Below are 18083 nucleotides of genomic sequence, written 5' to 3'. Positions count from 1 at the left end.
CTAGTTTCTGGATTCAGTGTGAGCCGGAGAGAGCGTGGAGATGGTGCCTTTTTCGGGAGCTCAGCTGGGATTTTTCTTCTTTCTTTTATGCCCCGCGAATATCATCAGTCTTTGGTGGTAAGTCAGTTAGTGGCACCTTGTGATATCTCGGTTGCCTTCTCACTGGATGAAGAGGGAGGTTTGGGTGGTGGTGGGGGATGGGGGAGCGGGTGGGGGGGGGGTGGTTTGACATCTGATCTCGATGGAAGATTTGTGAGAAAGAATTTTTGAGAGAGTGAGACGGGGATACGCCGGGGAGAGGGAGACGGGGATACGCCGGGGAATGGGAGACGGTGCGTGAGGCAGGGAGCGATCATTGCGCTGACAATCTTTCCGCAGTGTCTCTGTATAAGAGGCACCTGCAACTGGGATTATCCCAGAGTTACCTTGACTCTCTCTCAGAGTTATCAAAACTCGCTCAAAGCTACCACTCACGAAACTGCCCCGCTCACCCTTCTTAATGGGATTTAGAACTCTTGCCCGTTTGTCCATTCGCCGCGGCATCACGTCTGCGCGTATCTCCCCTTTCAAATAGGACTTTAATGTCATTTCAGTTCAACAGGACTGGGTCCAATCGCCGTTCAGTCTGACTGCGCCAAAAGCGGAGCTAAACTGGTCTTGGGGATAGTGACTGAACGCAGGAGGGGGCAAGGTGCTGTTGGGAGTTTACTGGAATGGAGTGACATTTCTTTTTGCCCGGTGTGTTTTTGCTTTTAATTTGGTGTGGCAGGGCCGTGGGGACCCCACTGGTAATGGACCCCAACAGCATCTGCAGGAAAACAAGGCGCTTGGCCGGCAAGCAGGCCGAACTCTGTCAGACCGAACCGGAGATCGTGAGCGAGGTGGCGAAGGGAGTCCGGCACGGGATCAGGGAGTGTCAGTACCAGTTCCGATTTCGCAGATGGAACTGCACTGTCCACAAGTACTTCGGGAAACTCCTCCAACAAGGTAGACACCCTGGGCAGCGTGTGTGTGTGTTGGGATGGTAGTGGTGGTGGTGGCGATTCCATTCTCCTGCTCCAAGCGTTGTTCGAACGAGTGTATTTTAAGACGATTTAAAGTATTTCAAGTTCACCGTGGGCTGGAGATTCGACGGGAGATACTGACAGTTTGTATGAGCCGAGACAAGGGCCGCAGGAAGAAAGCGATCGGAATGTCAAGCCGCAAGAAAGGAGGTAGGGGTCACCCCTGTCTGTGTGTGAGTGTTACCCGGAGGCGCCGAAACAAGTGTGCGGACATGCAACAACAGTGAGAGAGGGAAATTCCGAGGCGAACGAGATAAGGGAGTGCCGAAACAGCCAGGAGTGAAAGAGACAGCAGACAGAGCGAAAGAGAGAGAGAGAGAGAGAGAGAGAGCGCAAGCGAGACTGACTGCTGGACAGGTAGATCAGCAGGCACAACTAAATGAGAAATGAGCCCAGAGTGGCCGACAGATCGAGCGACAGGCGGAACAGTAAACAAACGGACCGAGACGGACAGGCAGACAGGTCGAGGAAGGGTTAGGAAACAGCTGTATGGGCGAGAGGAGCAAGAGCAGACGTGGGAAGATGTGGAACGTGGACAATGGAACAAGAGTTGAAAATGAGGAACAGTGTAGGTCACTCTGAAAGCCTTTTTTAATATTTGCTTCCAAGTTACCAGGTTCTTAACTTACGCAATTGAGTAAAACATTCCTTCAGAATGTAGGGTTTGGCATCTGTTGTTGCAAGGAATGTGACAACTTTTTTTCGTGACCCAACAATACTTGGACTGTTGGATTTTTATCTTTCCGCAGCTCCTTCTCCCGGGTGCTGATCAATAGCCTCGTGGATCATTCAGGAGCGTGTCTTTCCACTCTGAGTTATATTACAGGCCCCATCACACCACACCGTTTCACTGGCTTCTCAATCAGGAGTTCATTTTTAGCTCTGCTATATTTTGCGTGAACTCGCACACGCTCGTTACTTTATAAATAAGAAACTATCAGCGTTTCAATTTCCAGGTGTTATTTACAAAATAAGAGGAAAGGGTCTGTATTTTATGGCATATTTCAAGTCACCCCCAGGCGCTTTACGGCCAATGAAAAACGATGACCACTGTTGTAATGGAGGAGAGTGGGACCGGTTTATGCGCAGGAAAGTTTCACACGCACCAATGAAAAATGAGTGGACTTAATGGGGACTAGTCCCTGGGGATCTTTTATGTCCACGTGAGATAGACATGCCGCAGCTTAACGTCTCGTCCAAAACACGGCACTCCGACAGTGGAGTACCCTCAGTGTCAGTCTGGAACCTGGAGCGGGACATTAACCCACAGACTATGTGACCCACGATTGAAGTCAGGCCGACACACAATCCACGTTTGTGCTTCACTAATGACTTACCAACATCAAACTTGCTTTTTTATATAGAGAAATGTATCACATCTATTGGTGATCGGATCCTAGTCTCTCATACTGCAAGAGGACAGAAAGTTGCAGAGAATTAAACCGAAGTTATGATTTCCATCAACTTATCTACATTAAAAAAGCGGGAATATTTTAGTAAAAAAAACATAGCGAATGTTTAGGAAAAATCTTTAGCACTCTCTGAAAGTAAAATTGCAATGGGGATAAATAGGAGGTGCGCACTCAGAAACGCATGTGGATATATCTAAAGGCCGTGGCAAGAATTAGGAGGTTTCTTCACAGGTATTAACATGCATTCACACCGTTTCGCAATACTGACCTATTATCCCCGTTCCTTCTCATTTTCGCAGACATTAGGGAGACGGCCTTCGTTTACTCCATCACCTCTGCCGGGGTTGCGTATGCTGTGACTCAGGCCTGCAGCATGGGAGAGCTGCTGCAGTGCGGTTGTGAGAACGACCTGAGCCGGGCTGCAACGCCTCCAGCTCCCGGAGCGGCCAGGGATGCGAACCCCTGGCAATGGGGCGGTTGTGGAGACGACGTAGAGTTCGGTTACGCAAAGTCCAAGCAGTTCATGGACGCTAGAAAGAGAAAAGGTCAAAGTGACATCAAGTCCTTGATAGACCTGCACAACAACGAGGCAGGCCGGCTGGTAGGTTTAGGTCCAGAATTACCTGTAATCTTATGCATATGTATTGAATTAGATTCTTGTCGCCTCAGTCAGTGGGGCTGGCGGATAACTCGCGGGGCCCTTCGCCGGTTGGGATATCTAATGCAAACACCTCCAGTTCTGAAGGCAGGTCATCACACCTGAAATGTTTGAACCCTCTCTCTCTCTCTCATTCTATTCTCCTCTTGGTTAGGTGTTTAAACTATTGATTTGGTTAAACAGTATTTGCACCCTCTTCATATTCAGATTTAGCTTCTGGCACTGAGTGGTAAAATGCTGAAGTTTATTGTGACAGAGGTACAGTTCTATAACTATGGGGTACAGTGGCGGAGTGGGTAAGTTACTGCACGAGCAACTCAGAGGTAAAAACAGAAAATGTTGAAGTGAGTCAACCCAACCCAATCCAAGAGCTGGGTTGATGACCTTTCAGCTGAACGAGGTAAAGGTGGAAATCAAACATTTTATGTTGCAGAGAGGAGAGGAACAAAGGAAATGTCTGTGGTAGCAGGGAGACCAAGAGGGACTGAATGACACAAGTGGTGCTGGTGCTGGCTGGGAGAGAGTGGTGAAGGCTTGTTAATGGCAGCTTGTCTGGCTGGGGGAGGGGTGGTGTAAATAGGAGACAGTAAAAAATGCTGGGGCTGATGAGGCACAACCCACGGCAAATGCTGCAAATCTGAAATAAAAGGGAAAGCTGGAAATACTCAGCGGGTCAGGCAGCATCTGTGGAGAGAGAGAAACATAGTTAGCAGATGACTGGCTATTTCCAGCATTTTCCATGTTTATTTCAGAATTCTAGCATCTGCAGTTTTGTTTTTACTTTTCGCAATTCTGAAGCCTGACATAACGACTTAAAGGCATCAGTTCAAACATCATAGCATCTGAGGGATTCAGCGAACTCAATAATCTGGATTTTTAAAATGGAGCAAAACACATCTGTAATGGTGACCAGGAAACGATGAGAATGCTGCTCATTGAAGGAAATCTAACAGAGCTTGCCCGGTTTGGCCTACCCCAGACTCACATCAATGTGGCGTACGTGAGAGGCAAACAAGAATGAGCGATACACGTTGGCCTTGCCAATTACACCCACATCATGTGAAAGAATACATGAACAAAAAACAGGGCTTCTCTCAAGTGTTTAGATTCTAGATAACTCCCTTTGCCAGAGTGAAGTGCATATTATTAAGTGGATGGCAACATGCCTTGTTTTTTGTACTCATTGGACCATAGAACCTTGAATGACACAAGGAGACTCCCCTGCCTGTCATGTCTGGGTATCTCCAAGCTTAACTAAAATCCAAACCAAATCCTAACATTGTTCTCTCTCCCATAGCTTTGTACATTTTCAGTACGGATCTAATTTCCCCTCAAAGATATAATGATTTCTGCCTCAGATAGTCTCTCTGGCAAAACATTTCATGCTGTGACTCTGTGTAAGCTTCTCCTAACCCCATCATTAATAACCTTAAATTAATTGGTCGCTGACTCTCCAAACATATGACCTGTCTCCCATTGTTTACTCTATCAAAAACTCTCTCAATCTTGAAAATATCTATTAAATGATCTCTGTTTTGAGCAAAATAGTCCCAGTAATTTTACAAAATAGTTTCTCATCTGACAGCGTGACCTGTTTAATTCCCAAAGGTTTGTGAGAATTGCAACATGTTTATCTAAAAGTACACTACAATATATACAGTGGGCTGCACTTATACATAATTTTATATTACTAGCCAGAGTTCGAAATACATGTAAACTGAATTTGCTAGTTGTGTGAAAAATATTGAGTGTACAATTTGAACTCTGGATGTATCAATGAGTATTATCAATCTAAACCACAATTTGTAACTTGCATGGTGCAAGATAATCATATTAAGCACAACAGTGAGAGGGAATTGATAGCATTGAAGTAATCTGTCATTACGTACAAAATAATAGTGCAGAGATTAGGGACTGGGAGAGATTCCAGTGGATTGTTATGGTCCAAAACCAATTTAGATGTGAGATAACCAGTTCCTTCCCACAGATGTTACTTCCCTATATGAAAACCATATCTTTTGATAAATGTACTTGTCAAGATGAAGGATTTTATTGTTATGGATTCCACATCTCCTCTTCCGCACCCCTGACCAGGTCAGTACTGTGCATGGGTAACATTGCTATTCCTTTCAGAAGCCACTATTATATTCTTTTTGTTTGTAGCTGTCATCTTAATGGTGGTTGGAGACCAGTTGAGGCTCTCTAAATTAATTCCACTTAGAAACCCAAGCAGCTGCCACACAAAAGAGTTTTTAATCCCCAGGCTGCACTGTACTGGAACACATTTTCCATTAGCAGAAGGGGAATGTTGTAATACAGTCCAGTTCCATGTCTCTGGTCAATTTTGATCTCCTTTCAAACTTAAATAATTCATACAATCTCATTTTGTCCAAAAAAATCCTTGTGTCATTGAAACAAATATTCACATGTCAAACCTAAATGTTTTTTTTAACATGGTATGACAATAATTCTGTTCAATGAATTGATATGAACCTCAGTAGGAAATAATGAATCACAAACTGATTGTAAATCGTTGAAATACTTAGCAATCCCAGTTTGTTCCAAAGTGGAAGGGTCCTTAACCAGAAGGTTAAGTGCAAGCTATTTGAATGTATACAGGATTTATTTTAATGGGAAAATGAGTAACACATTACAACTTTCCAACAAAAGATGAACAAAAGCTGGAGACTTTACAGGTCTGCTTAATTGTAACACATATTATGGCAGCCAGCAATGGACAAACAGTCAAAGTGTGCATTGATCAGTAGCAACCTCCCAAGCAAAATGATCTTGTGCTGATTATCCCTAATGCTCCACTTCCACTAAATCACAGGTCTTCTTTTCAACATAGCATGTATGATTAAAAAAAACAAGGTTTTAGAATTGGATAAAATATATAGAAATGTTTAGTTGCTGTAGATGACACTTTACCTCCATAATCAAGAGCATCAGAACGGTTTAATGGATAATCTTTGATTACTTGGTCTGTTTACTTCTCTTCTGCTAATACCTGAGTCAATGTCAAACATGCTTAGGGGAAAGTGACCTCCAGCATTTTAATACCTATCCATGATAAGTCTTTAGGAATAGCCACTCTATTCATATTCAATATAGTAGTGATTTAAATCAAGTTTTGCACTTTTATTAAATAGTCATTAAAATATTGTTCCAGATGTAAACACCACTTTCCAAAATTATCATTCAATATCCAGGGTAGAACTCACTAAAGTTAAAATAATAAACTACACAATACTGTGGTGGAATTGGGGCAAATAGGGACCTGCCAGAAACTAATTTCATCTTCGAGATCAAGAACAATGTTATAATTGCATAGTCTGAGAGAGAAAGAGAAGGCTATAATACCTTAAATGTCTCCTTATTAGGTAGATTCCCCAGAGGTGAAAGGACAGTGATCCCAGTAACTGTACAAGTCAATTCCTTCTTAGAAGTGAGATTGTCATAATCTGTTTTAGCTCATGTCCATTCCAAAGGATGGGGGTGAATGGTGCTTTTAATTGTACAATGTAAATGCTCCACAATGGAAACATATCAGGGAATTAATGTGTTTATTATTTGTTTTAAGACAGAGAATGTGAGATTATTGTTTTCAAATGACATTTGTTTTTTGACCTTTCAATGGGTTAACTCTTAATTAGAAATTAGTTAGCTTCTCTCAGTAAATGCCAATAGAAGGAACTCTGTTGGTGCAACTTTCCCCATTAATTATCCCTTTCTTTGCTCTGGCCAGGAAACATTTAACATCCAGCATGAAAAACTACAATAATGTGGCCACTGTGTACCATCTCTTCCTTCTTATACTAGTAGAAAGTCCGTCTTCTTTCCCAACCAATTTTCAACATGGATCTGTGGCACCAATGCTTTTATAATCTTACTTTCTGCCTTCTTATCTGTACAATGATGTTGACCACTCATGACACTTCTTACTTCTACTTATTATTTCCAATTTGATTTCAGGGCTACCTGGAAAGATTTCATGTTGTCAAAAGTACTCTAAACAAAGAGAACAAAGAAGGAAAAGATGAACTAAGCAAAATAAAAAGCTACCAGTTAGCCTCAGGAGTATTCATCTTCCTGTGTTCATAGCTATTCTCTTATTTTAGTGGAACTGTCACCTATTTGTAATAAACTGAGTTAAGGTGTTACAATGTACAAAGGCAGAGGATGTCCCACCAGTGTTAGTCTCAGGGTAATATCATTTTATTTTCTGCATTTGGGACTCATTAGAAATATTGCTATTGAACGGCGGGGAGGTGGTGTTGCTATATTCCATTTTATGAATGCTGATGACAGATAAACAAAAGAAGGCATGACAATAGTTTTTATATCGTTTATTAGAATCCCCAATTGTGATAATTAAGTAGGGGCCTGTGGGACAGTTAATGTTGTGTTGCTAAATTTATAGTAAAAAGAGACTCTTAATAAGTAGCTTAAATTTGTGTCTTTCAAAGTCCAACTTGCAATTCAACTTGTACTTTTGCAGAACTGCACAGTATACAGAATTCTGATAAATATATGTTCCCAAATGATGTCTGGAATATCTACAGCATGCTTAACAGTTAAGCTGTTTACCCATTCAAATCCTGTTGAAATGTTTTAATTAAGTAAATATTTAATGAAGCAAAATCCAATTACAGCAATAGCAGATGTAAGTAATCTCATTGCAAAATGCATAACTGAGCTGAATAGGAACAATTGAGGGATAGATTGAAGTTACTGATGGACCTGGTATGTAGATTGGGACACAGAAACTTCATTGTCTCAGGTCAGTGCCCATGTCTACAGAAAGAGCCAACAGAGAGAATTTATGATTCCCTAGATTACTAAATACAGGTAAAGTAACTCGATATAAATATTTGCAGTGTTGGACTTTAAAAAGAGCCGATTCCCTGCACTGTGCTGATTATCCAGAGCAATCTTTTGCTGTCAACTGTGAGTGTGTGGTTGTTAAGGTAGTCAGCTCATGTGGGGGTAAGAATTCCTGTGGGCGCAATGTGTAACAACATTCTAACCATGGTCGTGAAGATTTCCTTTGTTTGGAACTTTGAGTGAAAATTTAGATATATTTTTGGAGCCCATTATTTTAGAATGCAAACACATTTTTAGAACAAGAAGGTATTCATTATATGAATGTGTTCTTTAAGGTCACAATTTTTAAATGCATAACAAATACATTCTTCCAAATGTATTTTTATACAAGTAAATAGTTTCTTAAAACCTTAGCACTATATTTTAAAACATGCTTTCTAGAACAGTAAATATATTCTTTTCCAATATACAATCATATTCACTTCAGAACAGCCAGATGCAATTTTTGACTGCATTAATGCGGGCAAATGGGATTCGTGTAGACAGGCATCAAGGTCGGCATGGATGAGATGGGCTGAAGAGGTTTGTTTATGTGCTGTAATATGCTATGATTCTAAAAAAAAAGGGGAGGGGAGGGAGTTACATTTGAGACAGAGGAAAATGATTCAGATTCCATTTCAAAGTCATAGGTATATTTTTCTATTCTCATTAATGAACAATGACGAGGACTAGCTTACCAAAGCTTGTAAGTATTGGCATAGATACTTAAAGTGAAGTTGGAAGTGTACAAACTCAGAATATTTAATATAGCTTGGCATATACAGTATATTTATGCGCGTTTGCACTTATGAGAACTTTTGTCTCTCGCCCCGTGCCTGAACTAGTTTCCACATCTGCAAGTGTTTCGGGGAACATTTGGGGCCCTTAAGTGCAGATTTTTCATTCCTGAAAGGAAGATGCCACGGGGCCAACTCTTTCCGCAGCCGAGCGAGAACATTCACAAATGCACGTTCAATTCCTGATGCCCCAACGAAACAAATTCCAACGTTGACCAACAGGAAGGTGATACTGCCTTCATCAACCGATATCGGGCCGGAAGATTCATTGTGATGATGTTGCTGTCCATTGGGGAAAAAAAAGTTCGGTGTGAGCCAGGAGACACACAGAACATAAGTTTAGTAAACAGGATACTCTCTTTATGAGACTTATTCCACCCCCATTACAAGATCGTCTTTCTCAAGTTATTTTTTTAACGTAAAATGGATCGATTTACAACGTAGAATTGGGTAGCAAGGTGGTTACAGTGGAGCAGAGCCGCTGAGTCCAAGAACGTCCCTCTGTTCCAGATGTAATCCAACCCAATGGATTGTGAACATTGAAACCTCTCCCTCTGTAAATCCTCCATCGTCTCTGCTCTCCGTCTGCGATTCTCTATGAAAGGGCTGATATTGTTGTAAGCACAACTCTGCATTGCAGCCTATCAGTAACCTTTCGCCTCTGCCTTATCAAGAATCGATTTCTGTCTTAAAGCATTCAAAGACTCTGCTTCCACCGCCCTTTGAGGAAGAGAGTTCCAAAGTCTCACGAACCTCAGAAACAAAAATCACCATTTCTTTGACTTAAGTGAGTGACCTCTTATTTTTAAAAAGGGACCTCCAGTCCTAGATTCTCCCACAAGAAACATCCTATCTACATTTGCCAAAACCCTTCAGGATCTTATACGTTTCAATCAAGTCTCCTCTCAATCTTCCAGCAGTTTACTCATTGATCATTATTGACTATCACCACAGTCACAGTTTCCGATCTAGTTACTGATTCACAAAATCAAGATCATTGTTTTTTTCGACTCAATCGGTTAAGTGCTGTGTTTTCATCAGTCTTAGTGAAAGTAAATAAAAGGCTTGCATTTATGGAGCGCCCTTCACGTCCCTTTCGGAACACCTGGAAATGACTTACAGGCAATGACACGCGTTGGAATAAATGAACTCCCACTCCAGAGAGCTGAGCACAAGCATTAAGGCGGCACTTTGGTGCAGGACTGAGCAAGCGCCGCACTGTCGGAGGTGCATCGTTCGGATGTGGTGTTAAACCGAGTTCCCATTTGCCCTTTCAGGCGGATATAAAGGTTCCCATGGCACTATTTAAAAAAGAGCAGAGGAGTTTCCCACGATTTCCTGTCCAATGTTTAAACCTATTGATTCAAATGCATTAAGTGGTTATTGTCACATTGTCATATTTGACATTGTATGTCAAACAGCATCCGTGGAGAAAGAGACAGCTTAACGTTTCAGGTCAATGACCTTTCATCGGACTTTCCTCTCTCCACAGATACTGCCTTCTCTGCTGTGTATTTCCACCAGTCTCTTGGTTCAGATGTCCAGTATCTGCGGTACCTTACGGATTGTCACATGGCTGTTCCTGGGAGCGTGCTCTGCACACATTGGTTGCTGAGTTTCCTAATCTCAGCAGCGAGTGAACATCAAAAGCGGCTTCATTGTTGGCAAAGCGCTTTGGAACGCCCTGAAGGGGGTGTAAAAAACGCTACGGAGATCTAGACTGCCCTTTTAAAGTATTGCATTAATGCCAAGTATTCCTGCGTTGAGGAATGTAGTTTCATGTTTAATTTATCTCAGTTTCTGCACTTTCCTGTTTAATTTCAGATGATTAAGAACTACATGCGGACTGAGTGTAAATGCCACGGTTTGTCCGGCTCCTGTGCAGTCAAAACCTGCTGGAAGAAAATGCCCCATTTCCGCGAGGTCGGTGACCGCCTCTTGGAGCGTTTCAACGGGGCCTTCAAGGTGATGGGCGGTAACGACGGCAAGACACTGATTCCGGTCGGCCACAACATCAAACAGCCGGACAAACAAGACCTGGTTTACTCCGCAGAGTCTCCCGATTTCTGTCTGCCTAACAGGCGCACCGGCACGCCAGGGACAAGGGGCAGGGTGTGTAATGGCACGGCGATGGACGTCAGCGGCTGTGACTTGCTCTGTTGCGGCCGGGGACACCGGAAAGAGACAGTGAGCTTCCAGGAGAACTGCAAGTGTCGTTTCCACTGGTGTTGTGTGGTTCAGTGCAAACAATGTACTGTCAGAAAGGAACTCAGTGTCTGCGTCTAGCCAGACTGCAAACCCAACGACATGGTGATATATTACCTAACGACTGAAGAAATATTAACCAAAGATAGCAGTTCGGATATGAAGAGCATATTACAACTTTACAGGAATTTCTAGCTTCAATGCAGAAACTCCTCCACCCCGTCCCACCTCAACAACAGAGAGATGCCCGTCGCTTTCCTCTGAGCTTGGAGTATCACGAAGAACCTGGAAAAGAACATTTTTTATAAAGGCGGAGTTCCCTCAATAAACAGAGCGTTCATCAAGTTACAGACCTGCTGTGGGAAAGGACGGACAGGGTGGGGGAGGGAGGTGTTTATTACGCATAGCTTGGAACTATAAACGTCTAAAGGGGGAATGTCCGATATAATTTCTGCCTGAGCACATATAGAACTATTTTTGTATCGGTATAAAATGTCGGAAAGTTTTGTCCCCCGCGGGTTATTAGCTGCACAGTTCAGTGGAGAGCAAGATGAGCTTTGTTAAACAACTTCATAATGTTCGTAGAGTTCGAACTAAATAGCGATAGGTGAGAGCCTGGGTTATTCAAAATAAAGGTTTACTTTTTAGATTGACAGGTTTATTTTTCAATCATCAAGTATTTCTTGAAAGACTATAGAAAATACTTCATAATAAATGGAATGGAAAAGATACATGTTTGCCGTGTTTTTGGGAAGAGTCTGTGTCCATATCTGTCCACCCGCCTTGTGTGAGGACGAAAGATGGTGCCTGCACCAGTGAATGTGTAGTTCTGTGTGTGTGTGAATTTAAAAATACATGCGTGCCCACGTGTGTACATGTGCGTATTTATGCATGTGTACATATGAATATATGCACGTGTGCACGCGAGTATATGCACGTGTGCGTGTGCATGTGTGTTTAAGCATTTTTTTGCATGTGTACATGTTTGCCTGTGTGTATGGACGCGGGTTTGTGTGTGTATGCACGTGTAGAATTGTATGTAAATTTATGTGCATGTGTGTATGTTGCGTCCGTGTATGCGTACCCCTGTGTGTAACTGCAGGTATGTGTATATGTATACTTATATTGCATTAGAAAATGTAGGAATCCAACTTTGTTCAAAGCAGAAAATAGTTCAAATTAGGCGATGGGCAACCAGGTTGATTCAGGGCTGGTCTTCAGCGTTCAAGATCAAGGCTGTCTGACAGAAGACGTTAGGCGTGCTGGCAGTATTAGGGTTAGATATCGGTTTTCCATGATGATGGATAGCTCATTACCTTGGTATGGTGGTCCTCGGCGGGTATTTCAGACTTAACAAGTACATACAGCTCTTTAGGATTAAGTATGAGAGCCTTTCAGAGTGTTGACATTGTGCGCGCGCTATCGTCCTCGAATCTACAGCTCTCTTGGTTTCAGTATCCCTGTAAAGTTGGAGGGTTGTGTGTACATGTAATGAACGTCTACGCCCGGACACGCCCAATTATCTGAGATAGAGTTGATATATCTGGGTACACAGGCTTTTCCGCTTTGTGATAACAAATACTCTTACTGGGGGTTGGGGTGGTTTCATACATGTGAGTGCACAGTGCTCTTTAATCGTACATGTCTGCAACGATCAGTAAGTCTCGACGTTTTGTCGGCAGACTGGAAGATGGGCAGGATGGGCGTTTGAAATGGAAGGTCATCTGCTTAAAGGACATTACCCCGTGTTGACATTTGGTCGTAAAGTTGACACGTCATGGCCTAAATGAAGGCAGGCCGGTGAAAATAAATCATTTGGTTATGTTTTATTTGCGTGGGGCTTTTGGATAGACTTCACTCGTTGACCCTCGCCTCCTGCTCTTGTGTGAAGGCAAAGGAATCTGATGCCCAGTCCATGATCTTCGATAGATTGCGCCGTGACTCCGATTATGATGCAAATTGTTAAGAGCGTCATTCAATTTTTATCTGATTTTAGTGGGTGCACAAATCTGTTTAAATAATATGGTTCTCATAAAACAGTGAGGAAAATAAACTAATGGAAGTTAAGTGCTTGTATTTTATTGTGAATGGAGGTCTTCTAACCTCTTGACTTGTTCGCATGTCTGGTAAATGACACCGATAGGTCAATAAGCCGTAATGTGCTACTAGTTGAAACCATAAACACAGCATATTACATCACTTAAACGAATTTAAAATGTGTCACTGCAATAACTCTTTGAACTTCGCTTTGAGCTCATCCAGCTGAGGGCGGATGGTGCTGGGGAATTTCCACTATCTGCACCCGGGGGCAACAGGGAGCGTGCTGTGAATAAGCACACTCCCTGTCAGCTTTTGCAGTGGAAGGTGGAAGTTTTGACCTTTTAGGCGCCAGGGCTTAAAGTTTGTGTGTGTGTGTGTGTGTGTGTGTGCGTGTGTGTGTGTGTGTGTGTTGGGAGCGAGGCGAAGTAATGGTCGTTGCATATACTGTATAGCTTTATGTGCGTGAAGAGCTGGTGCTGCTATATGGGAAGTGTGAACATGTATGGCTTAGTGTACAGGAAATGCGTATTGTTATACATACATAGTATGTGCATAGTCGAGCAAGTACATGAGATGTGGGCATCTGTCTATCGTAGAGTAGATGGAGAGTAGATGGACTTGGATTGTGCGTTTGTGTACTAGAGATGTGTGTAAGGGGTGCATGGGGTTGTGTAGGTGTATGCGGGGCTGTGTATGTGTAGGGTTGCACTGTTATGTATCTATCTGCGGCTATTATTTCCATACGAAGCAATAGATGACTCATAGAGCAACCCCATTTCCCACCAATTTCCACTTGTAACCCCTTCTTCCCACATTTCTGTCAACTTCCCCCCAGATTCCACCATTGCCCAAACACACCAGGAACAATCTTTGGGACACATGGGAGCACCTGGGGAAACCCACACGGGCACAGGAGAAAGGTGCAGACATTGAGCACCGCAGGTCAGGATTGAACCCGAGTCTCTGGAGCTGTGATGCGGCGGCAATGCCGGCTGCATCGCGGTCTGTGCATGCACATAGGAGTGTATACGAAGGAGGCTCCACACGCGTGTATGGATGTGTGCCTCCAGGACTTTTGTATATGTGTATTGGGTGGGTGTGCGCGTTTGGATAACAGTTGTATTCCCAGTTTAAAAGGCAGTGGGGCCGTCGTATCTTTTGGAGAGAGATGGCCGTATGTCTTTTTTTAAAGAGGAATTTGGGAAGGTGTTTAATTGGGGCCCTGATCCGACATCGATAGTTTAACACCCTCGCCAAACATTCGAACTGGTCCCCTTTGGATAGTGCAGGAATTAGGGGCGTTTTCTGGCCGGAGGTAGGAAGCGCCGGCGCAGCAAGCCGCTTCAGGAGGTTATTGTACATTCTGAATGCAACCAAGTCTCTCATTCGGTTCCGTGGACTCCTTGGCCTTCAGCACTTTCTAATCAGTTTCAATGCCCCGTCTATTGAGCTTCCAACAGACGTGGCAACCTTTTTTTTAGAGTCCTAAAAAGAGTAAAGAAAAACCTGGCCAGAAACACTCTACCATGTGTCGAAATGAACCAGGCACACTTATTGAGAATGACATTTATCACTTTGTTGCTGATTCATTATCAACTGTTTGGGGCTTCCTGTCGCCTATGTAAATTGTTGGTACTTCGCTGGGTTTGTGCCTCAATCGATCTGACTAATATATCTAAGAACTGGCAGCGATTTGCGGAATCTGCAAGTTTGCGTTTTCTCATTTTACTTTAAGGTTTAGAACCGTTGGAGGGTTGACCTAAGTTAGTTCCGTGGAGGTCCTTGCAATCTACAATCCATTTAAGTGAACACTATTCGGTGGTGGGGGAGCAAGAGATTAGCCCTTTCACAATGCTTGAGAATTCTTGCAAAGATTTTGAGGTACAATGCGTTGAAACCGCTCACTTTCTCAAAACGTGCGCTGTTACCGAACGTGTCGAGAGTGCTCCAATTCTGTCTAATTCACTCATATTTCCAAATTGTAATTTCAAATGATGCGGTGAAGCGACCAAAACAGAACAGGAACAACATGAACTTGCTGTGACCAATATTAGGGCGTCATTTGGAATTCCCCAACTATTTTCAGTGGCAAGAATTCCAAGACAGCTGGAACCCTGGTGCGCCCAGGTGTCTCTGACACCGCACAGAAATTGACTCCACTTTGTCTCGTCAATCGAAAAGTGTTGCTGTGTTATGTAATTGAGCGCAATGGCAAATCTCAAATCTATCACCACCTACCCTGAAGGTCATTCGCCAACACTTCCTGTCCACTTGGCACATGGACGAATCGACTAGTCTCTCTCTCTCCCTTCTCAACACCTTTAGAACATCTATTAATAATGCGTAATTAATAACACTTCCATGACAGACAATAACAGGATTCGCGCTCTCCTATGCTGTTCGTAAATTATTCCATTGTTAGATCTGAAAGTTGTTCGGTGGTGTTAAATGTCGAAATCAGTGGGAGTAGGAAACAGATGGATTCTGTTTACCTTGTGGGGTGTCAGTGGCCAGCAGTTGAATATTGTTCTAATAGGGTATGGAAGTCTTCATTTCAAACACGCAAGTGTAACATAGGTAGACACGGAATGAACCCCTCGTACTCCATCCCAGCCACGCGTTTTAACCCAACCCTCGGAAGGGCCGGATTAGTGTGCATTTCCCAATCCCCCGTGGTCTCCATGGATACAGCCTGTCTCCTCACGCTGAGGACCCACACTCAACTCTTAGACAATAATTTTACAAATCGGCAGGAGGAGAAGGTGGGGTGGGGGGACGTTAATCTCATCCATTGTGCGGACCTCCGGTCATATCACTGAAATTAACGTGCGGAGGAAAACACGGAACCGCTCCAAGTCAGGGCTTGCCTTTTCCATAAGTGTTTGATTCTGTACAGATTGGAACAGACAAGTTTTACAAATCAACTGTAGCTTCAAGATGAACGGCCGTTAATAAAACAGGCCCCATGGTTCTTTTGGCTGCTATTATTGACCAATCAGATGCTTGAGAATAAACTAAAATTTCCAAATGCAGATATTTACTGAAGAAAGTTTCGGTCACAACAATTGCCATTCGCGCGAAGGCGGTGTTTGAACCTCCCGAATATTTGCAATGTTTGGGACAAAGATTGTGAAATTCCCACACACCGGAATATTAGTGAGGCTGCTCACAGATTAATGAGATCAGTGTATTGTGAATTAATTCGCTAACCAACGTGGATTTATAAAACAAAAAAAACTTTGTGAAGATAGATCCATGCACACTTACACAGTCAAACTAACACATCTATTGATTATTACTGTACTAAAGAGTGTGTTCTATTGTCTCTACACCGTGTTATCGTTACTGTATGCAAGCAATATTTAGCATCGCTGTATATCTTCATTGATACAATTTCAAAATCACACGTTTCTGGGGCCGCTGATACAATCACAGCCACATCAGCCCCGCCTCTCTGCCTCGGCGTCTGCAGGGGGTCCCGCTACTTTCTTTTGTCCACTTTGGTCGGCGATAGTTGCTTTGTTCTGATGCGGGTCGCAAATATCAGCCAGCGTTAAACAGGAAGGTGAAAGAGCCATTGGAGGGAAACACACCCTGCACTGAAAAACCGTGCACTTATTTCTTCGCTGACGGGGTGTAGACGTCACTGGCAATGTCAGCATTTATTGTCCGTCCTTAATTACCCCTCAACCAAGGACTCATTGGTGGGGTTGGACAATTTCATCCTCGGCTTTGAACCATAGATACGACTTGGGTGGGGGTATCAGCTGGGGGCAAGGCTGGTGCATGTTCTGTTCTCACTGATTGCCCCGATATTTATAAATATAAACGAATAGTTCTATCAAGAGACTTTACAAAAAGGCCAGTTAATCGTATAACACTTCCAGAAGCCAAACATCTCATTCACCCGAGAATAAAGCGCGTGCCCAGTGATATTTTAACATTGTCAGTGTTCCCTGCTGTACCTCTCCTATGAGAGTCATACAACAGGGAAACAGGCCCTTCGGCTCACTGAATCCCTGCCGACCACTCATCCCCCATTTGCACGAATCCTACATTAATCCCACTTTTAAAATTCTCCTCACAAGTGATGATCTGAATGACCGCCCGGCAAGGGGTCGAGTCTTCAGGAAGTGTTACATTCTGTCGACAGAGTACTGCACTCATTTTCGGGACAGAGAAATAATAATCCTTCAGATCCCACTTAATTCCCAGTTTGAGCGGGAGCGCTGGTTGGGGAGAGTCCTCCTGTTTACCAGTTTGGTGTCAGATTGCGCTAAAGTGCGAACTCCCTTCCCACCCACCCGGAATCAACTTCACATATACTCCTCATGGCTAGCAGAAGTGATTATAGTCTTGTTTCACACCCAGGTTGTCGGGACGAGAGAGCAGCGGCAGAGTTCCCTGCGATGCGGCCTACCACTTCAATGCAGTCCTGATATGATTGAGTAGCAGGGCGGCCTTTCAATGCTGTCTTTATCACATCTGTCGGGCAGCACTCAAATCCCCGAAGGACTCTTGATCATTTTAGCTTCTGTGTGAGATAAGCCAAGTGCAGTTTCGACCCGTCCGATAGATAGTACCAGACTGCCTCAAAATATGAAGGCAATAATAGAACTGCCCTATCAGTCTTGAGGGGGAAGAGAACTGGGCCTCCTTGACCTTTGCACAATGCACAGGCATATATCATCCGTCTTACCGGAGTCAGCAGCAGTCTCAGTACCTGCACTGCATGCAGACAATTTAGCGAAAGAAGAGAAGAATGCTTGCAATAACTGTTTATGAGCGAGCAGAGATGTAGGTCGGGAGCAAAGCGGCGGAGTCTGTTCCACTTGAGTGGCTCCGCCGTTCAAAGTCAACCCCCGTCCCCAGCAGCAAGTGCTGGGAGAACGTCGTTACGTCTCGCTGCGGAGCCCCGACTATTTGAACCACCTCCACCTTCCCATTCTTGAGCCGACTGACCTTAGCGAGCTCTGCGATTGTTCCTCCCCAGCTCCTCTGGGTTGACATAAAAAGACTTGCATGGGTGCGGCGCCTCTCT

General features: G+C 43.6%; 1 protein-coding gene across 1 annotated transcript; it reads left to right on the top strand.

Moving 5' to 3' along the window:
* LOC127567003 (protein Wnt-6-like) lies at window positions 1–11275 on the top strand. The gene is made up of 4 exons (XM_052009609.1): window positions 1–117; window positions 770–987; window positions 2776–3077; window positions 10622–11275. The coding sequence occupies exons 1-4, from the start codon at window positions 41–43 to the stop codon at window positions 11081–11083; spliced, it is 1059 nt and encodes a 352-aa protein (XP_051865569.1). The 5' UTR covers window positions 1–40; the 3' UTR covers window positions 11084–11275.
* The last annotated feature ends 6808 nt before the right edge of the window (window positions 11276–18083 follow it).

This window comes from Pristis pectinata, chromosome X, assembly GCF_009764475.1.
Source record: "Pristis pectinata isolate sPriPec2 chromosome X, sPriPec2.1.pri, whole genome shotgun sequence".
NCBI lineage: Eukaryota > Metazoa > Chordata > Chondrichthyes > Rhinopristiformes > Pristidae > Pristis > Pristis pectinata.
This window is presented reverse-complemented; position numbering and strand designations above follow the sequence as displayed.